The following is a 22,790-nucleotide window of genomic DNA, read 5'->3' as shown; positions in this document are numbered from 1 at the left end:
CGATGACATGCTGAAAAAGGCCATGCCTTGGGAGCATTGTAAAGAAGCCGAGCGTTCGGGGCTTGCAGCAATGCAAAGAGAAGTGCAGTGTCTGTTCACGCCCCGTCTTTACGTGATGCTGACAGACCCCAGATCTGTTCCTTAGCTTTAGGTCCTTTGGCCTTCTTAGAAAACCATGCATGGGAGAGCCGACATGAGCTCGGCGTAATATACGTAAGGGCTGTTGAGCACTATGTGACCCGCAGCAAGCCTCAAGCTTATTAACAACAGATCACACACGCACACCCTGAGATTTCGGAAGATCATGTTGGCTCAGAGTTCGTCCTGAGATTCCTTAACGAGTGGGCCATACGCGAGTCCTTCACATCAGAGACCTTCCTGTTGCGAAAACAAAACTGGATTCTTCTTATGAAATCTTTGAGCAGGGCAAATAGAAAATAAAAAAACGAAGTCACTTACAAAAGATAGTGCGAGGGATCACGCGGGGGCATCTCTGGCTTACAGGAATGACGATAGACCTGCTATCTTGTTGAGCCTGTAGCTCAACAAGTAAAAGCCTGCATGAAGCTCCAACGGGGTCTGTTACTGAAGGATGATTTGGAAAGTGCGCTTTCGACAGGTTAACAACCCCCAAAGCACAAGAATGGAAGCGTTGTAAGGAGCTTCTGAGGTTTTGCACAAATTCCCTTAGCCGATGTGATGGTGAGGCCGTCAGCGAGCATGTAAGCAGGTGTTTGTGCACCTAATTATCGCTACCCTATCACAGTGCGCATATGCCTAAAGGGCACTCTAGAGCAAACAAAGTGGGAGCTAGTGGAGCAGTGGTTCCATTGTAGGTTTTGTACTCTCCAAAGTAAAGCATGAGAAAAATGGCTAGTCTGGGAACGAGACAATGAAGAGCAGGCTGCAGCCACATGGGAGCGAGCTATAACTATGGAGGAGAGCGTAGTGCACAGCGCCTTCAGCTGCGACTACGCTGCTAGCTCGCCCACGAATAGGGCGCACTACGAAAAACCTTCTATCTTCGACACATCTCCTATGAAACAAGTACCAAAATGTCAATAATAGCAGTCATCTTCTCAACTTCGGGAAATGATTTTCCTTAAAAGTCCCCCAACTCAAAACTCTTGCTTCCTTGGCCCTGTTGGTTAGTGTCCCACACCGGTGCCGGCGCTATCACCAGCTCCAATCTCCGGGTATTCACAGACACGTCTGGTTTGCACATGCTAATTTTCTGAAAAATTGTCTTATTTCTTTACTAGTAAGCCCTTCTTGCCCTAGATCAGCGTGTTAACATCTTATAGGTCATCAGCTAGCTATACGTAGTGTGCAGGCACTACAACAGGGCTTGCTGGTGACCTATAGAGGATGGCTAACTGATGACCTATAGACAGTTAAGAGGTTGAGACGAGGATTGAGTGCCGTAACCTCTTACTAGTGAAATACAAATACAACTTATTAACAAATTAACGTGTATACACTAGAAATGTCTGCGAATGCTCTAGGTGGGGCTGCCGACAACGCCGGCACAGATGCGCGTTACATCCTCACCGGACCAGCATAGCAAGAACATGAAAAAATGACTTTTGTGAAAATATGGTTTGACAACTCGAAACAAAACGGTCTTTTTAATACATTTGTAGATGTTACGCGACCGATGCATCGGTGGTAGAGAATATTTCTTAGAACGCCCGAGTTGTGGGCAGTGCAGCATCGTAGACGCTGCAGAGAACGCAGTGTACTACATTTGAAGGCTGTTACGGGGCCTAAAAACTATTTTTCCCGGACCTGAGGGTAGAAATACTTTGCTTTAATAATTCGCACCTAGATATCTTAGCTGAGTAAGGGATGCACCTACGCAACGGATGCGTAGTCGGACCTATGCAACACGAGACTTCTACAATGTCAGTAAACAAATTGCCCAGTGGAACAGCAACGCAACCTCGACATGCTACCCTGTGGCACTATGGCACAGCGGCCGCAAGGGCATAAGGAGACAGCCCAGCATGTGGCACCTATAGCAAATGTGAACGGCATGCCAGGGGACAGTCCGTACGTCACGTGGGACCACTTCCACTCTGCGATGGCTGTGATAAAGAATGTTATAGGCGGGTCTGGAGAATCGAGCGCAAAGTCGCCAATACTCCCTGAAGACGGCAGTACTATGCAGGCCTTTTTAATGCTTATCGAACGACGGTACACGCAGATGGGACTAGAGACCAGTGAGTGGGGGAACGCACTTATCGACCATCTTGTGGGTCCGGCTCTGACTTATTGGATGTATCTACAGCCAACTATTGACCTAGGCGACTGGGCGACGGTACAGCGCCGGCTTCTTGAACAGTTCGACAAGACAATGTTGCAGAGTCAACTACTAACGGACTTGGGTAAAGTACGGTGGAATAGAAACCCTAAAGAGTATACGGACCAGTTTGCGGCTATAGCGGAGCGTGGAGTTGGGATCGCCCTCGACGAACTCGCTGACTTCTACTGTGCTGGGCTACCAACTGGCCTCCATCTTCTCATTACAAATAATGGGCTGGTGAAGTATTGCTCCTGGGAACAAGCGGCGACAGCAGCAGCGCGACTCTATGAACCTAAGCAACTGTGCTAGATCTACGACAAAGGGCGAGTCGAGCAATAAGACCTGCTACATAGGCAAATGCAACCCGTTGGAAGCAGGAAAATGAAGCTAGGCCTGGAGGAGACTCCGCAAACTGCTAGGAGTGTCAGGCTCGTGGACACCCAGGACGAGTTTGTCCCAGCAAAGGCGCCCGGGCGAGGCCTCTAAGAACTCAGCAGCGCGACTCTATGAACCTAAGCAACTGTGCTAGATCTACGACAAAGGGCGAGTCGAGCAATAAGACCTGCTACATAGGCAAATGCAACCCGTTGGAAGCAGGAAAATGAAGCTAGGCCTGGAGGAGACTCCGCAAACTGCTAGGAGTGTCAGGCTCGTGGACACCCAGGACGAGTTTGTCCCAGCAAAGGCGCCCGGGCGAGGCCTCTAAGAACTGTGGAGGTGTGGGGCACTATGCTCGGGACTGTCCTACACACGGCCGATGCTGTGCCGAGCCGGAAAACAAGAGCAGTAGGCACCATATCCGTCCCAGCACTGAGAAGGCCGAACGTTTAAACCGTGAGGCCTAGGCGTGGCTGGAGACGAGCGTTCTAGGCCGCGTAGCCATGGCAAAGGGATGACATGTGCGGTAGCGACAGGACCTAATGCCATTCCAGTCTCCCTAGAGCGGGAAACCGTCTCCTCAACTCGATAAAGGAAAATAAAACGGGCGATGAGGTCGTGCAGGGGACTCAGCCGCCTTCGGAAGCGCGGTTGGAGTCTGGGCCGGCGCCGATGGGGAGTGAAGAGACTCCGTGAGAGAAGACGGATAGCAGCGGGAAATCTGAAGAGGCAACAGAAGAAGACTGCAGGCCAGAAGCGATAGAGACTATGCCGCACTGGTGTCGGGAAACTAGTGCGAAAGAATCTCGCAACCAAGGAGGAGCCTTGTGTTACGTGGGTGCAACAGCGGTACTTCGCGTTGAGCTTGCAGGAAGTTCATGCGAGGCGCTTTTAGACACAGGCGCTTCGAGAAGTTTCATTAACCCTAAAACAGTCGAGCGATTGCAGCTGAGGGTGCGGAGACTTCCAGAAGAGCATAGGTTCACTGTTGCTACAAGTGAACAATTACGCATTGATCGAGTTGTGACGGGGTTGACAATGTGGTGTGGACACGCACGTTTTCCGGGGTCTTCTTAGTGGGACCCGTTCCCTATGATTTAGTGTTGGGTTTGGATTGGCTGACTTAATAAAGTGGCCTGGTATTTTCAGTCCGACAAGCTCCGGACCTATGCGAACAGCCAGTGGTATGAGTTACAGGTCGTCAGAACGGGTGAAGAAACACTTAAGGTTACAGTCACATAGTAGCACCCTTAAGGACTCCTGCGGAGCAAGCATATGACATTTTGACTAAGCAAGTGGCGGGTATGTCAGCGGAGGAGGCCACCATATTCCTACGGCCGCCACCTAAAAGGTATAAAGCCCAAGCGAAGACTAAGGCGAAGGCACGGATAACGTCGCTTGTTCTCCAGGCGGCGGCCGACGCAAGGAATCTCAGGGCACCATTGCACGGTTCGCATTGCATCCAGGCTTTGCCCGACGCTGGCTTGTCAGTGGCACTGAGGTTCACGGACGAGTAGCAAGGAGCACTTTGCTGCGTGTTGATAAGGAATCGACCCAAAGCCTCCGGTTGTAGCTGTCCTTTGGCCTCTACTGCCTTGACAACAGCGGAGGATGAAGAAGAGTCTCCATGGCCTATGGCAAAACTCGAACACGCACTTTTCGACGAATGGATAAATTCGGCAGAGGCACAAGCTATTCCATTCGAGATTACCAAGGTGTTGAAAGAGTATCGGGCGGTCTTCCCCGATAACGTACCTAAAGGATTACCGCCGAAGCGCCCTCATGATCACCATATCCTATTTGTACCTGGAAAACTCTCAGCGAAATCTTCGATATACCGAATGACCCCAGATTCCACTTCCTACGGCCGCCACCTAAAAGGTATAAAGCCCAAGCGAAGACTAAGGCGAAGGCACGGATAACGTCGCTTGTTCTCCAGGCGGCGGCCGACGCAAGGAATCTCAGGGCACCATTGCACGGTTCGCATTGCATCCAGGCTTTGCCCGACGCTGGCTTGTCAGTGGCACTGAGGTTCACGGACGAGTAGCAAGGAGCACTTTGCTGCGTGTTGATAAGGAATCGACCCAAAGCCTCCGGTTGTAGCTGTCCTTTGGCCTCTACTGCCTTGACAACAGCGGAGGATGAAGAAGAGTCTCCATGGCCTATGGCAAAACTCGAACACGCACTTTTCGACGAATGGATAAATTCGGCAGAGGCACAAGCTATTCCATTCGAGATTACCAAGGTGTTGAAAGAGTATCGGGCGGTCTTCCCCGATAACGTACCTAAAGGATTACCGCCGAAGCGCCCTCATGATCACCATATCCTATTTGTACCTGGAAAACTCTCAGCGAAATCTTCGATATACCGAATGACCCCAGATTCCACGAACAGAAGATAACTAAATTATCGGACAGTGGTTGGACCGGACCAGCATATTCATCTATCTGCTCTCCTAAGATAATGGTCGACAAGAGTGATGATGGTTCAGAGGAGCGGAATATGCGTATGCTTGTTGTTTACCAGGCTCTGAATGCCCTTACAGTCGCTCCTGATTTTCCAGCACCTCCCATTCAAACCAGTCTGGAGATGCTGAAAGGCGCCAAGTACTTTTCCACTCTGGACCCTGAAGCAGGATTCCAGGCTAAGGAAGACTGTTGAAAGACGGCTTTCCGTTCCTTTCAAGGGCAACTTGATTATCGAGTTATGCCCTTTGGCCTTAAGGGTGCTCCAGCTACGTTTCAGGCCAACATTAATGCCTATCTACAGCCTTTATTAGGACAGGGTGTTTTTGCGTACCTAGATGATGTACTTATTTATAGTTCCGACCTCCCTGGACACGTTTCCCTCCTGCGACAAGTTCTCAGTGCTTTCCTGCAAAACCAATTCTACCCAAAATTCCGCAAATGCAAGTTCGCTAGGCAAGCAATCACATACTTGGGTTATACTATCAGTGCCGAAGGCATCAAAACTGCAGAAGACAAAATCGAAGCTATCCGGCACTGACCAGAGGTGCTGGAAAACGAAACGTAAGTGCGCCAGTTCTTCGCCACCATAAATTACTGTCGCATGTTCATGGGACCTGATTATGCAGACGTTGCGCGGCCTCTGGTTGATCTTACACGTAAAGATGTTAGTTTCAAATGGACAGAACTTCACACAAAGGCGGTGCAGCACCTTAAAGGGGACAGAATCGATTTCACTACATTACAAGTTCCTGACACCACGAACCCTTTGGAGTTATACACGGATGCCTGTGGTTATGTGATCGGAGCGGTTCTAGAACAAGAAGGCAAGCCCATTGGTTTCCTCAGTCACGTTATGAACCCCACACAACAGAAATACTCGTTCTAGCTCTGCAAATCGAGTTTTGTCATCGCCAATTTACCTTTCGTTACGTAGAGCCTTACCTGCACATCCGCGTTCATGGACTGTGGCGCATCTGCGTCCCACAATTCCCTGAGTTCCTTACTCATATTCTGCATTCGCATCACGACCATGTCACAGCCGGCCATCGAGGCCAGAAAAAGACCTTTGCTGCTCTCAGCAAGCACTACTACTGGCCTGGAATGCGTGCCTACACTACCGCTTATGTTGAGTCATGTACCCACTGTCGCGCTTCAAAGTTCATTAACCAGAAGCCTGCAGGCCTTCTTCAACAGTTGCTCATCCCTTCTCGCCGATGGGCGCACGTGAGCCTCGATTTCAGCACAGATCTTCCGCTTAAAACGACAGGGCACGACTCGATCCTTGTCATAGTGGACTCCCTTAGCAAGATGGCTAATTTCGTTCCTGCAAAGAAGTCATTCACAGCAGCAGACACCATGGAGCTCCTCGCAGACCGCCTTATCCGCTATCATGGTTTTCCAGAGGTGCTCATATCGGACCGAGACCCCCGTTTCCAGTCGGATCTTTGGAATCAGCTCTGCCGCCGCTTTAACATCAAACGGTGCATGTCCTCGTCCTAGCATCCCCAAAGCGACGGCCAGACTGAACGAGTGAACCGCACACTCGAGCAAATGCTTCGTACCTACATCCAATCTGACGAACGCGAATGGGAGCGTTTGCTTCCGGCCTTGGAACTTGCCTACAACACAACAAGTCATTCATCCACTGAGCTCTCTCCTTTCGAGGTCATGATTGGCGAGAACCCGTTGACTGCTGCGGACCTTGATATCGTAGGCGCGTTAGCTCCTACACTCACTCCCCCGATGGCTAAGCTCTTCCGACAGCTCTGCGACAGAGCACAGAGTCACATCCTGAAGGCGAAATGGCAGCAGAAGTATTACGCAGACACGAAGCGCCGAGCAGTGGAGTACGCGGTGGGCGACAAGGTCTGGCTCAGCAGCAAGCACCTACCGCCTTTCAACAGCTGCCCTAAGTTCGAGCCCCGTTACTGTGGACCCTTCGAAGTCATCGAACGCATAGGAACTGTCGCTTACCGTCTCGCTCTGCCTCCCACGTATGAATGCCATGACGTTTTCCACGTTTCGCAGCTAGTTCCCCACCGCCCCCTCCCTCCCGCTTTGGTTCCCTCGGCAGCCGATGCTGCCTGGCCTCCTATCCACGATGCAGCAGGCAATCCCAAAGCGGAATACCAAGTAGACCATATTATGGACCAACGCGGCTCGGGAGATGCAGCCCAGTACCTCGTGAAGTGGCGCGGGGCCCCTGAAGATCAAGCCACATGGGAGCCAGCTCATCACCTTACTGGCTGTCCGGCTTTGCTTCGCGCTTGGCGCCGCCGCCAACGAAGACGTCTTCAGGCTCGAAACAACATGGGTCCTTCCGAGGCGTAGACGTCCGGGTCCGCCACGTTCCAGCTCCTACAGCACGGGCACACTTCAATGAGGAGTGGGGAGGGAGCGCTGCGCACCGCTCGCGCTCACCACGTCAGCTTTAGAAGAGCTCAGAGATTGAGAAGGTAAAAATAATGCGTTTGGAATAGGTCTCTTCAGTCCGGCAAGGGGGGAAGTTGTAGTGCTGAGGCACTACAATGGGGCTGGCTAGTGTCCTAGAGATGATAGCTAGCTAGCGACCTACGGGGTCGCAACACTGGAGGAGGACAGGACTCTCCCAATAAGATTAAAATAAGAAAAACTGTCTATTAGTGCTAATGAATACATGAAATGTGTGGAAATTGTGTGGAGACTGGGGCTGGCGATAGCGCCGGCACCAGTGCGGGCCTCCTCCCCATAGGGCCTAGGAGGCGAGCTCCCAGAGTGGGGCAAATCGAACAGACAGATTTGAAACACTTTAGAATTGTTGTATTTCGATGGAATAAAGCTATAGTATCCGAGAAATGGGGCTACGCTAGGCGTAGTTTGTAGGCCTGCTCGAGGGGCAGGAAGCAGCGTAGTCGCAGCAGTAGGCGCCGCGCACTACGGCCAGCACTGCACAACGAGGGAAGACCTTCCGGCTCTCTCAGAAATTTTACTAACAGCGGGCTCATACTGGTCAATCAATGGAGTAGAAACCATGCAGCATGCGTCAATGCCACAGTAGTCTAGGCAAGCGCCGACAGGTAAACACTGGAGGCGCTTTCTCGTTAGAGAGAAGGGAGCACCAACTTACGTTTTCCTTTGCTTACAGGAATAATTGTTTGTCTACCAAAAGGTCCTCACATAATTCACTCGAATATGCAGTACTAAATCTGGCACTGAGGGGCGCGGCGGAGCAAGTAAGTCTCTTAGGGCAACCGCTTCACTGACAGCGTCAGCCACATCTTGTCCCGTTCACCTATATACTGCGCATCAGGTACTACGCAACCAGGACTTCAAGAAAAATGTCAGCCACGGGTGCTGATTTTCTAGTCAAGCACCTGGGATGGAGGGCTGTTCCGGGAATTGAACCCGGGACCTCTCGCACCCTAAGCGAGAATCATACCACTAGACTAAACAGCCTTCACAGCGGCGGATGGCGCAGGTGACCTTCCACAGTGTACCCCAAGAAAGCCATCCTCCAGACATCGCACTATTTTTTCGATACGCACGGCCCGCCTCTCAGCTTCAAGCTACTTCCCATGTGCTTCGTCCTCTTCACCTAAAAGATGCCGGTCCCTCCTCTGGTTACTCGCCTCGCGCATCAGGAAAGAGCGCCGTCCTAATTGCAGCCCACCCACTAACCAAAATGTTATCACTGCACACACCAAAGCAGCTGGATCCAGCATCTACCCACAGGGCCGCTACCTATTCTTGCAAGCCTTCTTCCGCGACCAGTCTCACCACGGCACCAAGGTATCGTTAGTTCGAGGAGGCCAAGTTTGACCCATACGTTCCTCTGGTGTTGTGACTACGTCGATTCATGCCAAACATTACTCGCTAAGAACACTGTGAGCACTAAATGTCTTTCAAGTATAATATTATTATGAGTCCTTTTGTCTGGAGAGACGTCTCGCCTTGTTTTCCCTTCTCTACGCAAGTGTGCGGTACACTGCAGCTTCAGCGCGTCTTGCCATCCTCAGCCGCCACGCCTAACTGTAGAGTGCACTACATCAACCAGTGACTAGGTCATTAGCGTATTTTGTGCCGCCACTCAATAGTCACCACAGGTAATGATCGGCAATGCGGCAACCCGTTGACTAGGCTCCTGAAGTTAAAATTGGGCCAAACTAACTAACGGAGAACTAGGATTCAATTCCGAATACGGCAAAATAGTTGTAAATTACACAGTCGCAGAAAAACTTTGAAGAGAGTGAGCAAAAGAGGGAAATATGTGATGAAAGACATAAAGCTTGTTGCTTTTTAAATTAGTAAGAAAGAACCAAATGACTGAAAAATTGAGGAGCAAACAAGAGCGAAAGGGATCCAGGGAAAACAAAGAGTGCGTCGAAGCAATATAATGCAAGGAATGTTTAACGATTTGACTATACAAAATTGGTATCGTGGTGATCAAACTGGAGAAGGTGGATTATACAAGTTTACAACTAAAGGTCCATGTTTACGCGATGAAGAAACCACAACTCCAGTCATTACAATGTTCCATGGGAGGCCAACGGTGTAGTGCGTAGCGCTACAATGTCGCACAAGGGCAATCCATAAGGTTGCAACGTTCGATATTCTACGCAAGGAGCAGTACTAGAAAATTTATCGGCAAAGAAACCTAGTTCTTGTACTAGAGTAAGTCTAGGCTGTTCGGCTGAGAGGCCAACAAGAAGAGTATCATCTAGGAGTGAGGCGAGATCTTGCTCGCTACAGAAGCCCTCAAAACGTTCTACCTAGACTTGAGGTTGGGCTATAACTAAAGGGAGTCAGAAAAAGGAGTGAAGGGCGAGTATATGCAGGACTGAAAAGTAGAGTACCACAAGGATTTACATGGTACAAAACTAATTTACAGTAGCGGCTCGTATCATTTGTAGGACAACGAAGTGCATGCCTACACTGGAAGGCTGGAAGTAAGACAACGACGCGAGGTGCCGAGGCAATTCACAGAGGAGCAGTCTTTGCATAGCAGGTGGGGACGGCGCTATCTACACGGAGGTATGATAAAGCACACCCGCAGGAAACGACACAGGAATAAAGGCAAAGTAGAAACGCGGATCGGCTGAAACAACGTTGTAGGCCTTAGGATGGAGTAACAGCGATGCCTGAAAGTAGTCGGCGAAAGAACGCACCAACCAGTCATAATGAAAGACGAAGAACTTTGCGGCACTACAACATTAGTGTGGAGTTCGGAATCTTAAGCTTTTATGGTTCAGGGTTTTAAGATTAAGCATATCTTACGAAAAGCAAAGCGTTTTGCACTCAAATGCACTTTTGGGTCTCATGAAAAAATTCGGGACGCGAATACACGCATATGGCCAGCAGGGGACACCGTAGAGCGGCCAGTCTGGACACAGCTCAAAATAAGCACACTGACTGCCTCAACGCATAGTTTGCGAATTGCCAGAGTTCCGACGGCCACTGAAATCAACTCTACAGAGCGTTAGGCTTCTCATCCTGCGGGGAGTGACCCAAAGTTGGTGATTGAATGCCTTTGCCAGGTCAATTCGAAAGTGCAGCTCTTCTCCGTCGACATCGCTCCTTTAAGCATGCAGAATCATTACAAGAGCAATTCTGGCGATATGTAAATTTAGTTGATTCAGGCAAGTAACGAATTGTTCTGATTGCAGCTTATGGGGTAGTAGACAAAGTACAAAGCCGCATTGCGCAAGAGTATCCGTGTGGTGTATAGCACGGCCTGAGCCTAAAGGAATCTATTTAACTGGACATATTTTGGTGTCACCGCGTTACTCTTTGGCCTGCGCTACCTATGCACGCATAGACTAAGCCAGTTCAACGGACATGCGTGCAATCACTGTCCTGCATAGTGTTTTTAAATCCACTAAAAATAACCCGCTCTATCAACCGTCCACTCAATTGCGCATATACGGAAAATCGCTGGAGCTGTACTTTAAGCAGTTTAATTAACTCCTTAAGGTACAGCTCCTGAGATTTTCTGTACATGCGGGGCAACGCCTCCGCCCTGGCCACTGTGGAATTTCGCACAAAACGCTGAGCAGTCCCACTGCTGGTGTGGTGTACGGGCACTACAATAGGGACTGCTGGTGAGCTTAAGAGGGTAGTTTGCTCGTGGCATATAAAAAGTTACGATGCTGAACGAGCACGGAAACTTCTTACCAGTAACAAAGTAAGGTAATTTATCAGGATATTAGCATGTGCAAACTAGAAGTGTCTGCGAACACCCGGCACGGGTGCGGGCCACCGCCCCACCGGGCAAAGAAAGCAAGAACCATGAGTGTGCGACTTTTGGGAAAATCAGACCGACAACTCGAGAGATGACGGCCTTTTTCTAATAATTTGGCATTATTTACGAGAAATGTGTCGAACGTAGAGAATTTGTCAGAAGGGCGAGCATGGTGTGCACTACAGTTCGTCCTCTTGAAGTTTCTGCGTTCCTTCTATTCCATCGAATGCCACGGCAGGAGTGCCCCAATAAGAAAAAGCTGGGGAACTGGTACCTCCCATGCCCCTCCCTCCCTTCTGGTCGACACCAAATCCTCTAAACACATCGATTTCAATTCCACAGGAACTGTTAGGGGAACCCCACAGTATTTACGCAGAAAAATGCGCGCATAAGAAATGGGCTCCATGGAGACGAAATTCATGCAGAAACTCGTTAGACCAGCCTTGTTATGCCACCAAGGAAAGAAGCCTCTCTAGGCTATAATAGGCTGCCGGCCTGTCTGTAACCGCTGGGACTAGGGAATGCAAGACCACTGGTGCATAAACCGGTTATAGAAACCATTCAGGGGCTAAAATGACCCCAAAACATCTGACATACCTTCCTAGCACTTGAATTTTCATATTCAGCCACTCCAGCGGTACCTACAAGGCTACTGCTAGCGTGTGGCGCCGAGCGGCAACGAACTGTTGGCACTGGAGATTGCCGACACTGTGCAGCGAAGTAATCTATCAATAAATCAATCCGATTTGCCATTCTAAAATGATGCGTTATCTAAGGTGAAGTTTCCAATTACTCGGCCAAAACACAGGAGTGCGACTCGAGTTTTCGCATCATTCCACGAAGGCAAGCACGCGAAGAGAACAACATCTCCCAGCTGGAGAAGCTGCATGTTGTATGCCAAGTGATGAAAGACCGAATTTAGATGCTTGAACTTCCCGTATCTCCGGAGCTTGCAAGTGATGCTCAGGAGTCGCATGAAGCCCCGTGGGGTGAACTGTGAGCGCCAAAAGCGATCATTAGAACTTAGGCGGGAGCCTCTTATGCTACACTAGGCATGGATATAGCTAGTTTGAATCCTTTTTTGATTGGCTTTTCTTCGTGCATTCGGGCAATAGGCGAAGCTGGAGAAGTTTCTCCCTGCCTTCCCCAAGATGACTGGGAAAAAGACCCTACCTGGGTTGGGGGAGCGGGAGGCGAAATGGTCAGAATCTTTTGAAGGGGCAGTGGTTGATGATTTCTCAATCCCAAAACAATCATACGGAAATGAGGGCACTCCCAATGGCAGGCCCGTTCGTAGCCCCAAGCCCACCCAAAGGCGTAGCCGAACATTGGCTCTGTGGCTTGTGGCGGTTGTCTTGTTTGCTTCAATGGCAGCAAAGATCTGCATGCCTAAACTTTCGAAAATTTCCTTGGACAAGTCGGGCTCGGGCGGACGGGAAGGGCACGGATTAAGTGAAGGCGGAGGCTTCATCGCAGATCTGGAGAATGAGGTCACACTTGTGGGTGGATTGCCGTCCAGATCCGTAATAAGACCAGCTCCTTTTATGGCAGGGGATATGTTCTATTTTGAAGGAAGCACTCATCTCAGGCCACAAACTGTACCATTTGTGTTGGAGCAGCCTGGGGCCTTTGCAACAGAATACGGTAAAGTGCCGAAAGCTTGGGTAGGCCATATTCAACAGGAGACGCCTGTAAATCACGTTGCAGTGTTTGTGGAGCCCTTAATTGTCCCGGTACAGATGGAATGGCGAGAGGATCGCCCGAGCACTCCAGCTTCAGAGGACAAAATGGAATTTGTGCCGGTGCAAATCCGTTCGGCGGATGCGTTTAACGTAGCACGCGAGATAGCAAAGCGATACACAAGCGCAGGCCTTGTGGAACAGAAAAAGGAAGCTGATGTGGATGCAGTGAATAGACGCTTCAGTGGTTTGCACGAGAGAGTGGGGAGGACGCTGACGACGGTTGCCATGGAGGCTAGCCGCGTTCCAAACACGAAGTTCGACCTGGATTCCCGGGAGCTGCGGGCGAAGCTGGCTCTTCTCGAGGTTGGTAGTGACGTTGAGAGGATCAAACGGCGACAAAATGACGCTCTACAGGCGCTTGGACAGGCTCAGGCGAGAGCCGCGTCCGGTGACCAGGATGGGCAAGCACAGCGTCAAGTGCAAGATGCACTCCACACGTATAAAGCACTACTGACATATGAGAAGGTCCTACTTGAGGGTTTACTGGAGCTTACAGAGCGATGGGGATCGGAGACAGAGAATATCATGTCAAATGTGGCGTCTGTGCTAACTTCTTCTGCATTCAAGAGCATTGAAGAGCTTGCGTCCCTTCAAGGTGCAACTTGTGCTAGTCTTAGAGTCGCCAAGAAACTGTTCGATATGAAGACTCCAATCCAAAGAGAGGCGTGCAGTAAAAACCCGTGCCGTTTCGTGAGCGATGCAGTGACGAACCGGTTGAAGGCGATAGACCTTCTGGCCACCAGCATTGACCAAATGACTCCTGCGGAATTTTTGAACCTCTTGCAAAAAGTCGACCGCGATCACAAACAGAGTCGAAACGTAGTTCGAGACAACTTGTTGAAGAAAAAGAAGGATACCTGGATAGCCGACGTTATTTAAAGCGAACTGGGAAGCTTTCCGTTTTTGAAGGATATTGTTGCGGATCACGTGTTACTTGTGTGGACGAAACCATGGTGGAATAACAAGGTGACGAAGTGCATGCCGCACAGGGGGTAGCGTTGCTTTGTCAGAGATTATGAGTTAATGACGCTCTGCACCTTTGGATCACTGCCAGCTTGTTGCAGCGCCATGCTACGCGCTTGCGCCGAATATTTTAGGACAAAGTTCCCTCAGCATTTTTGCCGCGGACATCTTGGTAATAGGCTCCGAAGGTCCCGCATCCCGAACTGGCGTCGCACTAAGGCCCGTCGTGCGGTTTTGTTCTCACTATGCATGAGGGCTAGCGTTGTGGGGGATTCAGTACACTTTTATGATGGATGGGTTTCGTCTGAGGATATCTGTATATGATGGGCCGACCGTGAAGATAGCTACCGGGTTCAGTGCACGTTTTTCAGCAAGTGTAGCAGTTCCGGCTCGTGCTGTCTGTTGTAATGGGGGCTCAAGCGTTTCACATATGATGAGCGCTACGAAGGGAAAACTTTGTTAATGGCTGCGGCGAGTTGGCACAGCGCCTTCAAGTCCTTTCCTTTCAAGAGCGTCTACACGGCGGTGGTGCTTCCTTCAGTTCCTTTCAGCTCGGCAGAGGCATAAGCTGCTGCTGAAGACCCGGAAGTTCTGTAGCGGATGGGGCACACCGTTTGGACCTAGTTCGGGAAGCAGTCGGGGTTAAAGGGTACAGACAGAAGGAACTGCGAGCATAGTATTCTTCTTGCTCGCAGCTGGCTCCACTCCTCGATGAGCGGCTTGGGTTTATCTGCACAAGCCTGCGATTCACGCTGTTAAGGCGTTTCCAACCAGCTCGTTTATAAAGCAAGCCAATATATGGTTTCAACTTCCACTGAGGCAATGTACGCTCTACGCAGCGCTTTTTTGTTTATTAGGGAACGTTCTAGCGGCGGGCGACTGCGAGCAATGCAAGTTGTAGTTCTGTGGTGACGTAAATTAATTTGCATTATGTTTGTCGGGCCCAGGCCGTGGCGAACACTACCAGCAATATTTGTGCTAGTGCCGGCGATGTTGTGGGTATGGGCGTGTTCTGTTGTCTCAGCGCGCAGTGTCACTTGCTTTTTGCACTGACACACTCGAGTATAAAGCAGTAGACCCAAGACTGATTATTATGCTTTTTTTCAAATTCGAGCGTCTGCCGCCGCCGGTGCGGTCAAGCAGTTTTTAATACTTTCAGTGTCTCGCTAGCTTGGGAAAGATTTCAAAGCGCGCTTCTGCATTAGTGATGAGGGCGACGACAGCGAGCTGCCTACCGCTCGGCACATTTAAGTCGGATACAGGAGCATTCCTTTCTTAGAGCATGTGGCATGCATGTTCTGGCCTACAGCACGTCGCTGCTGCAAGCGCAAAGTGGGGAACCGCAGAACTCACTGCCTGAATACGCAGAAGATTCCCCCCACGCGTCCATTGCTGGGTGGATTGTGAATGAATAGGCCTACAGAGTGCGTGCAGTTACGTGCCGCGTTGTGTTCTGATGCGTGGCTTGCAAACAGCTGAGCCCAGTTGAACGGCAAAAAAGAAGCGTAGCAGGTGAAAGCCACTACAGCAGAATTTGGCACGTCTTGCATGATATTAGGCAGAAATTATCAAGGGCTGAGTTCTGACAAAGTGACAAATCACAAATGGGAAACTGACACCGGCGCAGAGGTTAATCTGCGTATAGGAATGCACTTTACGTTAAACGCACTTCCAGGCTGCAGACCTGCGGAAGTTGGTTAATTTTTGACAATTTATCGTTAGATTGCATATCTTTCAACACCTTTCAGGCTCTCGCAGAATTATTGCGGATGCTTACAAAAAACTTTGGGGCTTGGTGCACAAGAGCAGTTCCCGTTTAACAGTTCCTCTTTAAAACAATTCGCGATGCACGCGAATCACTTGCTGTGGAGCAGCAGGCGTTCGCGGAATGCCTAACAAATCAGGCTGCGATGAAAGTTCAGTGAAGCGAATGCCAAAACCCGCAGCACAAAAAGGCAAATGAAGACGCCTTGAGAAACTTTGACCTTTTCCCGCCAGGGTCTCCTGTTGGTGAGGGTCTCCTTGTGGGGCCATTTCCGGGCAAGCGGATTGCTGTCTATACAGTTGCTCTTGAAAGACGAAGCTTTGCCGATTCATGATACCAAATCACTGAATAACACCAGTTAGTGACTCTCTTTTCCTTCCCCTTTTTTGCTTCTCTACAACTGTTTATGACCCCAATGCATTGAACGTGTTCACAAGATTTTTTGCGAGCAGGAGAAAAACTAGAAGAAGAGCCATGGCTACCACAACAGATGAAAAAGTAGCACTGAAAGCCACAAACAGAAGGGTTAACAAGACTGCTGTTGCAACCGTCAAGGTCAATGTAGTTTTTCCTTGGTTTGCAGGTTCAGCTGCAACCTGTACGAATGACGCCTGGAGTTGCTCTTGCTTGCGAATAACGCGCCTTTCCTCATCAGCTGCTGTACCAGCCACTGCAGCTGAGAGTTTGCCGAAGCTTTTGCTTCCTGTGCTAAGCTCCACAAGTGCCTTCAGATACATTCCCAAGTAGCGCTTCCCGTGGTTTGTTTTTCGGAGAAAAATCGAGAGTCCTTCTTGTGGGACTAGCTCTCTACCCATGAAGGCTAACAAAAGTCTCACTGCCTGCCGCGTGAAAAATGAGCTTCGCAAGCATAACGTCACTATGCGCATGGTAACAGTGCTCGACTTCAAGCCTGAAAGGACAATAAAACAATGATCGCGAGAAGCAGACGTCACCTAATGGCATTGGCAAATCACTTGCAAATTTATTTCGCCAACAGGCTCCAAGAAGCCAAATGCCACGGGAAGGCTGCTGAGCTACAAGCTTTCTGACCATAGTGTACATACTCAATCGGGAAATAGCAACAGCCGAAGCAGCTGCATTTTGAGTATACATGAGTATACGGCCCGTTCTCCCAGTTGATTCTTCCAGGGGTCTTTCTGCCAGTTGTTCAGCCTGCTCCTCTCGAAGTTCCTGTGAAACAATTTGAATCTCCTGGAGAGCGCTCATCCCTTCATTCTCATTAAGTGAGCTACTGGACCTTCCAAGTGCTTCCATTCCAGGTGGCGATGGGCCTGTGCTGCTGCTGATGTTAGTTTCTTCGCCACTGGCAGGAGATGAGCTTAAGTCAAGGATTTTGATATCCTGGAGCCTCCCTGAGAAGCCAGTCTCCGTCGCCTTAGGCCTTCCAGCTTGCATGTACTGATCGTACTTCTCAAGTAGCCTGCAAGTCATGTCCGCTTGGTTGCCATTTCTGTCGAAACTGACGCAGTCGCTGGCATCAAAGAGCCTCTCAACAGCTATCAAGATGGCAGCTTCAATAACCTGAGCCGTTTTGACAGGCTTCCTCCCGCCCAACACAATTTTTTCAGGAATCCTAGGAGAGCTGCCTGCTGGGCATGACACCCCGTCAGCCAGCATTGTAGTAGTCAGCCGGACTGCAACGGGGTCAGCGTGCGGGGGGATGTTAACGAACAGCTCGTATCCTCGAGTAAGGAGCTGCGGCAAGGAATACATAGCAAAAGTGAAGCCCAAGCGTTGTTTGGGAAGTACTAAAGAACGACCATTCCAGTTTGCAATCGACACAGCTGGCGCTTTTGCCGCAAGTATCCCTTGAGGGCCAACTTACATCTACAGCTTCTGGTCTGGTAGCATCTGCCTTTGTAGGCTGTCGCCTTTTCATTCTGTTCCAGACCCTTTTCAACCCATTTCTTGTGCTTCGCAGGTCTAGGCTGCTTCTCTTCAACAAGTGTACTAAAAGAATGTGCTGGTTATCTGCAGTGCCGACGGCGCTCCAGTTAAGCCTCGCAAACGCCTGGCTCAACGAGTCTCCCCCAGGAATCAGGGGAATATCGGGGGGTCCACTCGAGAACTGTGCATCAAACCAAGCCATACTAAAGCATTGCAATATGGGAATTAATAAGGAGTAGGCTGAGGAAAGCCTTTCTATACTTAACGACGCTGTTTCGTTAGCAAAGGTAAATATGAAGGGCATACTTCGAGGCTGTTGAACCAGCGTTCAGCATCCTTGTATCCTTCCGCTGCATAACGCATACCAGGAGCACAAGAAATGCCAACTTTGTTTTCGCTGAATTCTTCATGTACGCTGAAAGCTAATTTGAGACACACTAGGGGCAGCGAGAAGAAGAAGCACTGTGGGCTTACCTGAAGCGCCAGTTACTGTTTCACGCAGGAATGGGTGAACTAAAAAAAGACGATACAGTTTCAAGCATTCTGAAGAAGCAGACAAAAGCATGAATCTATTTTCCTTGGCTTCCATGTGGCATGTTTCTCTATTTCCCTAGTCCCCTTTGCCGCTGCTGATTAGCCAAAAATTGAGGCACGCTCACCTATTCTCTGCTCAGTATCACTAGGGGTCGTTTTCGACATGCATTCTCCAACCTTTCTGAGTTGTTCAGCGATTATAAGTGCATACAACGAGCAGTTGCGTCGAGAAGTGTCTTCTTCCAGATTTTCACAAACCGTACTAATGGCGTTCCCAGCCTTTGCTTCGGGAGAGCTTAGGTTGAAACAGTCAAAGTATCCTGAGTACCGCATTCACCCAAATTGTGCACTGCGTTTAGTAAGGAAGCTCTGTTTACTGAAGGCAGCACAGAGAGCAAACGTGGGAGCTAAGCAGCAAGAAGTGGCCCTACTCATGGCAATAGCCTCAGCGGACTGCAGCCTCTCATCTGCTTCTGCTTTTGAACGCCTAGAGAAGGCACTTTTTAAGGACTGAAGGGCTCTTCGAATCTGCGACACCACATGTGCACGAGCGCAGCCGGCCATGGATCGCCCACAGCGTAATTACGGTGCTGAAAAGGATTGAACATTACGCAGCGATAATGGTATACTAGCTGGCATGTTTTAGCAGTGCGGCATGACGTACAGGCTGTGAGACTCTTTCCCATGCACGACTGGCCCAAAGGCGTCTTGGTTGGCCTTGACCTTCAGGTGAGCTTCCCGTTGTCCAAAGGATGTCCGTCTCTACAAATTGATTTAAAGCAACCATCGATGTCGGATAGTGTATTGTTGATAGATAGTGCCTGAAAGTTTTGCCAGCGGCGATTAACTGCAAGCAGTGAAAAAGAAAACGCCTTTATCCACCGCACTTCTAGTCGGTCTTGCTCACCTGTCAACAAGGAGGCGCGGGCTGTCGATTCATTTTTTGAAACAAGAGCGATTAATGCTAAGAGCAGAGAGAACAGAAGTAAACAGTTCCGTTGGCAACGTGCCATTTTTCCAAATGTGCCAGTTGGGCTATAGTGGCTACGGCTATCCTATACTACGGCCAAAAAATTACAAAGGACGACTTAAACATTGAAGATGCTACAAAAATGTGGAACGAAAAGTATTTCACCCCAGAGGAGCCACAATGGGCTAGTCGGTTGTTCCACTGGACAAGGCGTCGCCGAACCGCACAGCGAACGGTGTTTTCGTTTCTCTTCCCCCAGATATTCCCACATCCATTCAGCATTTCATTTAATTCCTCTTTGTCAGAAAACTATTATCAGAAGAGGTGAAACTGACATGTAATCCTTGTTTTGCCCCTGCGTCCGTGTGATTTGCACGATTTCAAGTTCGTCCTTTGTCTCCATTGGGCGTTTCTGTTTTTAGCACTAATTGAAATGCGCGCGCATTTTTTATGTGCCCCTGTAGTTTTTACAAAAAAGGGAGAAAGATATGGTTGTAACTCATGTCGGACCACGGTTGGCGCTTCTCTTGAAGGCCACATTGAACACAAGGAGTAGCCTGAAGAGCGAACTTGCTCCTTCGTGAACAGCCGGCTGGCAGAGCTGTGGTATAGAACCAAAGAGTTGCATCCTCGTCACCCTAGGAGACCCAATAAACAGCAGTGCAAGTGCTGAGTGCACTCAAAGGTGCATGATGCCAGTTCCACCGTAGCAATGAAGGAAAAAACATTGCGAAGCTGACTAAGCTGCTGCAGGCTTGAAGCCACAGGGCTAGACAGTAGCACTGAGCTCAAGGGGGTAAATGCGCATTGATTAGCGCGCACATGCAATTAAACGCTATATTCCACTCCCCGAATTGAATGAGAGACAAAACTGCAAAGGGCTTGATAATAAGAGTTGTCTACAACCAGCATGAATGCAACGTCCAGTTTCAGCTTTTGCTGCACCTGTTTGAGCTAAGGAGCAGCGCATATTGCGAGATAGTGAGCAATAAGCTCGGTGAGTGGGGCAAAGAAGGACAGAATAGCACAAACGTGAATGGAAGCAGTGAGTGCAGGCTACCCTGTGCGCTTAAACTTTACACGGTGACGCCTCTTTAAGAGTTCGCCAAAGTGAAGCTGCCAAAGCAGCATCTCAAGCTCTTGGGTAGCAGATGCCGATTGGGAAGATGAGTCAAGTGGTGTAAACTAGGCATTGAGCTCGTTAGTCGTGCAGTACGAAGACTGGGCCCATCCGTCTTGGCCGCTGCGCCGTCATATAACCTGGAAAAGATGCAGCATGAAAAAGCTTCAAGCAAAGCGGCAGATCGCCAAGAATACAGTTATACTGGGCTCAGAGACGCTAACGCATCCTACCAGCAACCGGAGTATTGTATGACCGGCCTGGAGGCTTTAACCTTACGGCGAATTTGCTGCTGTAGTGCGTGCAGCACTTAGCCGACTGCAATGCCCAGCAAATCGCTGATTCTAAACAAAATTGAGTTGTCGTGAAGGGCAGCTTCCATCGATCTGGCGCCACTTCGGGCTCTCGCAGCAGCACGCGATTTGGTTACAAGTAGTCGTTCTCTTGCCTCGCACTGGAGCTTTTAATCTCATCAGCGAAAGCATTAAAAGGCCAGTTTCCTTCAGTCACTACTGAACTATATGCGTTTGAAGCGTTGGCAACAGGGGCCAGAAAGGCCAAAGTTAGCAAATGAGAATGCCTTCACGTTACTATGTTGTGACAGACTCAAAATTCCAATCCTATGAATTCAAGGATCACCCTCTTGCCTAGAGAGATGAACGCTCGAATAAGCTGAGGCTGCCAAGCCTGAAAGAGCCGCAAAGAAAGTTCCCGTGGCCACCGCTCCTAAGGAGTGGGTTCCTGCTGCACCTAGGAGGAGAGGGTATGCAGCACTCAAAGCAGCAGCGGCAACAGATGTTGCGACGACCCCCGCCATAACTGGGACAACGGCTGTGATAGCTGCATTTGCTGCTTCTGTCTGCCTTTGCTCTTCAGTTGTGGGCAACTTCCCCTTCTCGTCTCCTGGGGGTCCAAAGAGAAACGTGGCAGGGTCATTAGCTGCAGGCTTACTGTCAACTTTTGAACTTCCATGTGAAAAGTTAGCGTTCGAGGCAGCTGCTCTTGGGGGTTCTATTTCTTGGCGTTGATGCGTTCGGCCTGCAGGCTGTAAAAATCTGCGCATACTGCGCCCATAGACGCAACAGCGACAAGCCATGCTTCCATCCCCACCTGAATGCCTTTCGGGACCTTTTGTTTGATATGGACTAAGCCACATTCTTTGTCTCGAGCAGCAAGCGTAGGATGCTCCGTGGATATGTTTATTGTGCCTCGTTGGGCTTGCGGCACACTCAGCGTCGTTATATAAGCTGAACCTCTCAGTCCCCACTAACCATTGAAGGAACAAATGGCTCTGAAAGCTGAGGTGTTCAGAGCAAGAGAATTTTCAATGCCTTGATTGCGGGACTTGGTTGAGGCGGCGGTCGGCAAGAGGGATTTCGAAAGCAAGATTGGAAGACTTAGCTTGTCTAAACGGTCATAGATTGAAGGACCTACTTGCTTTTAGTGTTCACAGTTTTATTGTATTATTCTGGAGACTTGTAATTGTGATTGTCTGGTGGTTTGGGATTGTAATGCTCATCGCTTTTCCGTCTGCTTGTTCTGGCCGGCTCTCAGCCCACCTCCGACACTTATTCCCTCGCAGACTACGGTATTTTTCCGACTTTTCCTCCAATGAAAGCACCGGATCGTACACTAGAAAACGCGAAACATTACTTTTCTACAGTTCCAAGTTCTTACAAGGAAAAAATTTGCATAGCTTTTGACTGTGCACATGAGCGTCCGCAGCATCAATGAGTGCCAGCCCCCAGAACTTGACTTAGCTGGAGAGTGAGCCTGATCTGCCGCACAACTAGACGTCTTCGTCTGATTTACTTGGTGTTATAATTTTATTGTTCTCATCCCAAGCTGCTTAGGTTGGCTCTGGAAAATACTGCTGCGCACCAACTGCTATTGGCACAGCGATTTTGCAAATGCCGCATAACTCCTAATCCCACAGCAATGAACTTTGCGCCCTTGCAACTAGATCTTACAGTAAAATGACATTAACTCATAATATGAACAAACTGCGCACTGGCACAACTAGCCACTCCCCCTAGCTACCATCTCCAAACGGTTCTGTCAGAACATTTACTTAACTGTCCGCGAATTAGGAACACAAATGATTCACTCCATTACTACAGACAATTTCAGCCACATACCTGAAGCGTCATGGCGCCCTTACATTGATATCTAGCTGCTAGCCACAGGCTCTACGCAAAGGCACTCTGTGTGCGCACCTTTAGAAAATATACAGCGTGCTTTTTAGGAGAAGAGGAGAAAGTCACAGCAAAGGCCATGTATGTTTGCTGAAGAAGCAATAGAAAATTGGACATCGGCCTCAGAGAAATAGTGCCTCAAAGCGACTCAGCGGCTTTGCTGAGGCCGTGAGCAAACGAGCCAGTTAAACACTCTCTCCGAAAGACTGTAAGCAGTTCGAGTGC

The 22,790-nt window shown here is 49.5% G+C and overlaps 6 protein-coding genes across 6 annotated transcripts; 4 read left to right on the top strand and 2 right to left on the bottom strand.

Moving 5' to 3' along the window:
- Positions 1 to 1,966: 1,966 nt before the first annotated feature.
- Positions 1,967 to 2,614, top strand: ENH_00071850 (hypothetical protein; the record flags this gene model as incomplete). The annotated part of the gene is made up of 1 exon (XM_013577341.1): positions 1,967 to 2,614. One exon carries the CDS (start codon positions 1,967 to 1,969, stop codon positions 2,612 to 2,614), a length of 648 nt encoding a protein of 215 aa, XP_013432795.1.
- A 197-nt stretch (positions 2,615 to 2,811) lies between these two features.
- ENH_00071840 (hypothetical protein) lies at positions 2,812 to 3,150 on the top strand (the record flags this gene model as incomplete). Its single annotated transcript, XM_013577340.1, has 2 exons — positions 2,812 to 2,891; positions 2,925 to 3,150. The coding sequence occupies 2 exons, from the start codon at positions 2,812 to 2,814 to the stop codon at positions 3,148 to 3,150; spliced, it is 306 nt and encodes a 101-aa protein (XP_013432794.1).
- A 767-nt stretch (positions 3,151 to 3,917) lies between these two features.
- On the bottom strand, positions 3,918 to 6,183 carry ENH_00071830 (hypothetical protein; the record flags this gene model as incomplete). The annotated part of the gene is made up of 6 exons (XM_013577339.1): positions 3,918 to 4,315; positions 4,490 to 4,544; positions 4,725 to 4,845; positions 5,227 to 5,309; positions 5,513 to 5,557; positions 6,094 to 6,183. 6 exons carry the CDS (start codon positions 6,181 to 6,183, stop codon positions 3,918 to 3,920), a joined length of 792 nt encoding a protein of 263 aa, XP_013432793.1.
- Positions 6,184 to 6,702: 519 nt separating this feature from the next.
- Positions 6,703 to 7,482, top strand: ENH_00071820 (OSJNBa0059D20.6 protein, related; the record flags this gene model as incomplete). The annotated part of the gene is made up of 1 exon (XM_013577338.1): positions 6,703 to 7,482. The coding sequence occupies one exon, from the start codon at positions 6,703 to 6,705 to the stop codon at positions 7,480 to 7,482; it is 780 nt and encodes a 259-aa protein (XP_013432792.1).
- Positions 7,483 to 12,519: 5,037 nt separating this feature from the next.
- ENH_00071810 (hypothetical protein, conserved) lies at positions 12,520 to 13,989 on the top strand (the record flags this gene model as incomplete). The annotated part of the gene is made up of 1 exon (XM_013577337.1): positions 12,520 to 13,989. One exon carries the CDS (start codon positions 12,520 to 12,522, stop codon positions 13,987 to 13,989), a length of 1,470 nt encoding a protein of 489 aa, XP_013432791.1.
- Positions 13,990 to 16,242: 2,253 nt separating this feature from the next.
- ENH_00071800 (hypothetical protein, conserved) lies at positions 16,243 to 18,747 on the bottom strand (the record flags this gene model as incomplete). Its single annotated transcript, XM_013577336.1, has 7 exons — positions 16,243 to 16,748; positions 16,903 to 17,554; positions 17,685 to 17,927; positions 18,053 to 18,096; positions 18,221 to 18,289; positions 18,406 to 18,600; positions 18,735 to 18,747. 7 exons carry the CDS (start codon positions 18,745 to 18,747, stop codon positions 16,243 to 16,245), a joined length of 1,722 nt encoding a protein of 573 aa, XP_013432790.1.
- Between the last annotated feature and the right edge of the window lie 4,043 nt (positions 18,748 to 22,790).

The sequence above is a fragment of the Eimeria necatrix genome, genomic scaffold (genome assembly GCF_000499385.1).
Source record: "Eimeria necatrix Houghton genomic scaffold, Enh_scaff6, whole genome shotgun sequence".
NCBI classification, from domain to species: domain Eukaryota; phylum Apicomplexa; class Conoidasida; order Eucoccidiorida; family Eimeriidae; genus Eimeria; species Eimeria necatrix.
The sequence above is the reverse complement of the archived record's forward strand: the minus strand, read 5'-3'. Positions and strand labels throughout refer to the sequence as shown.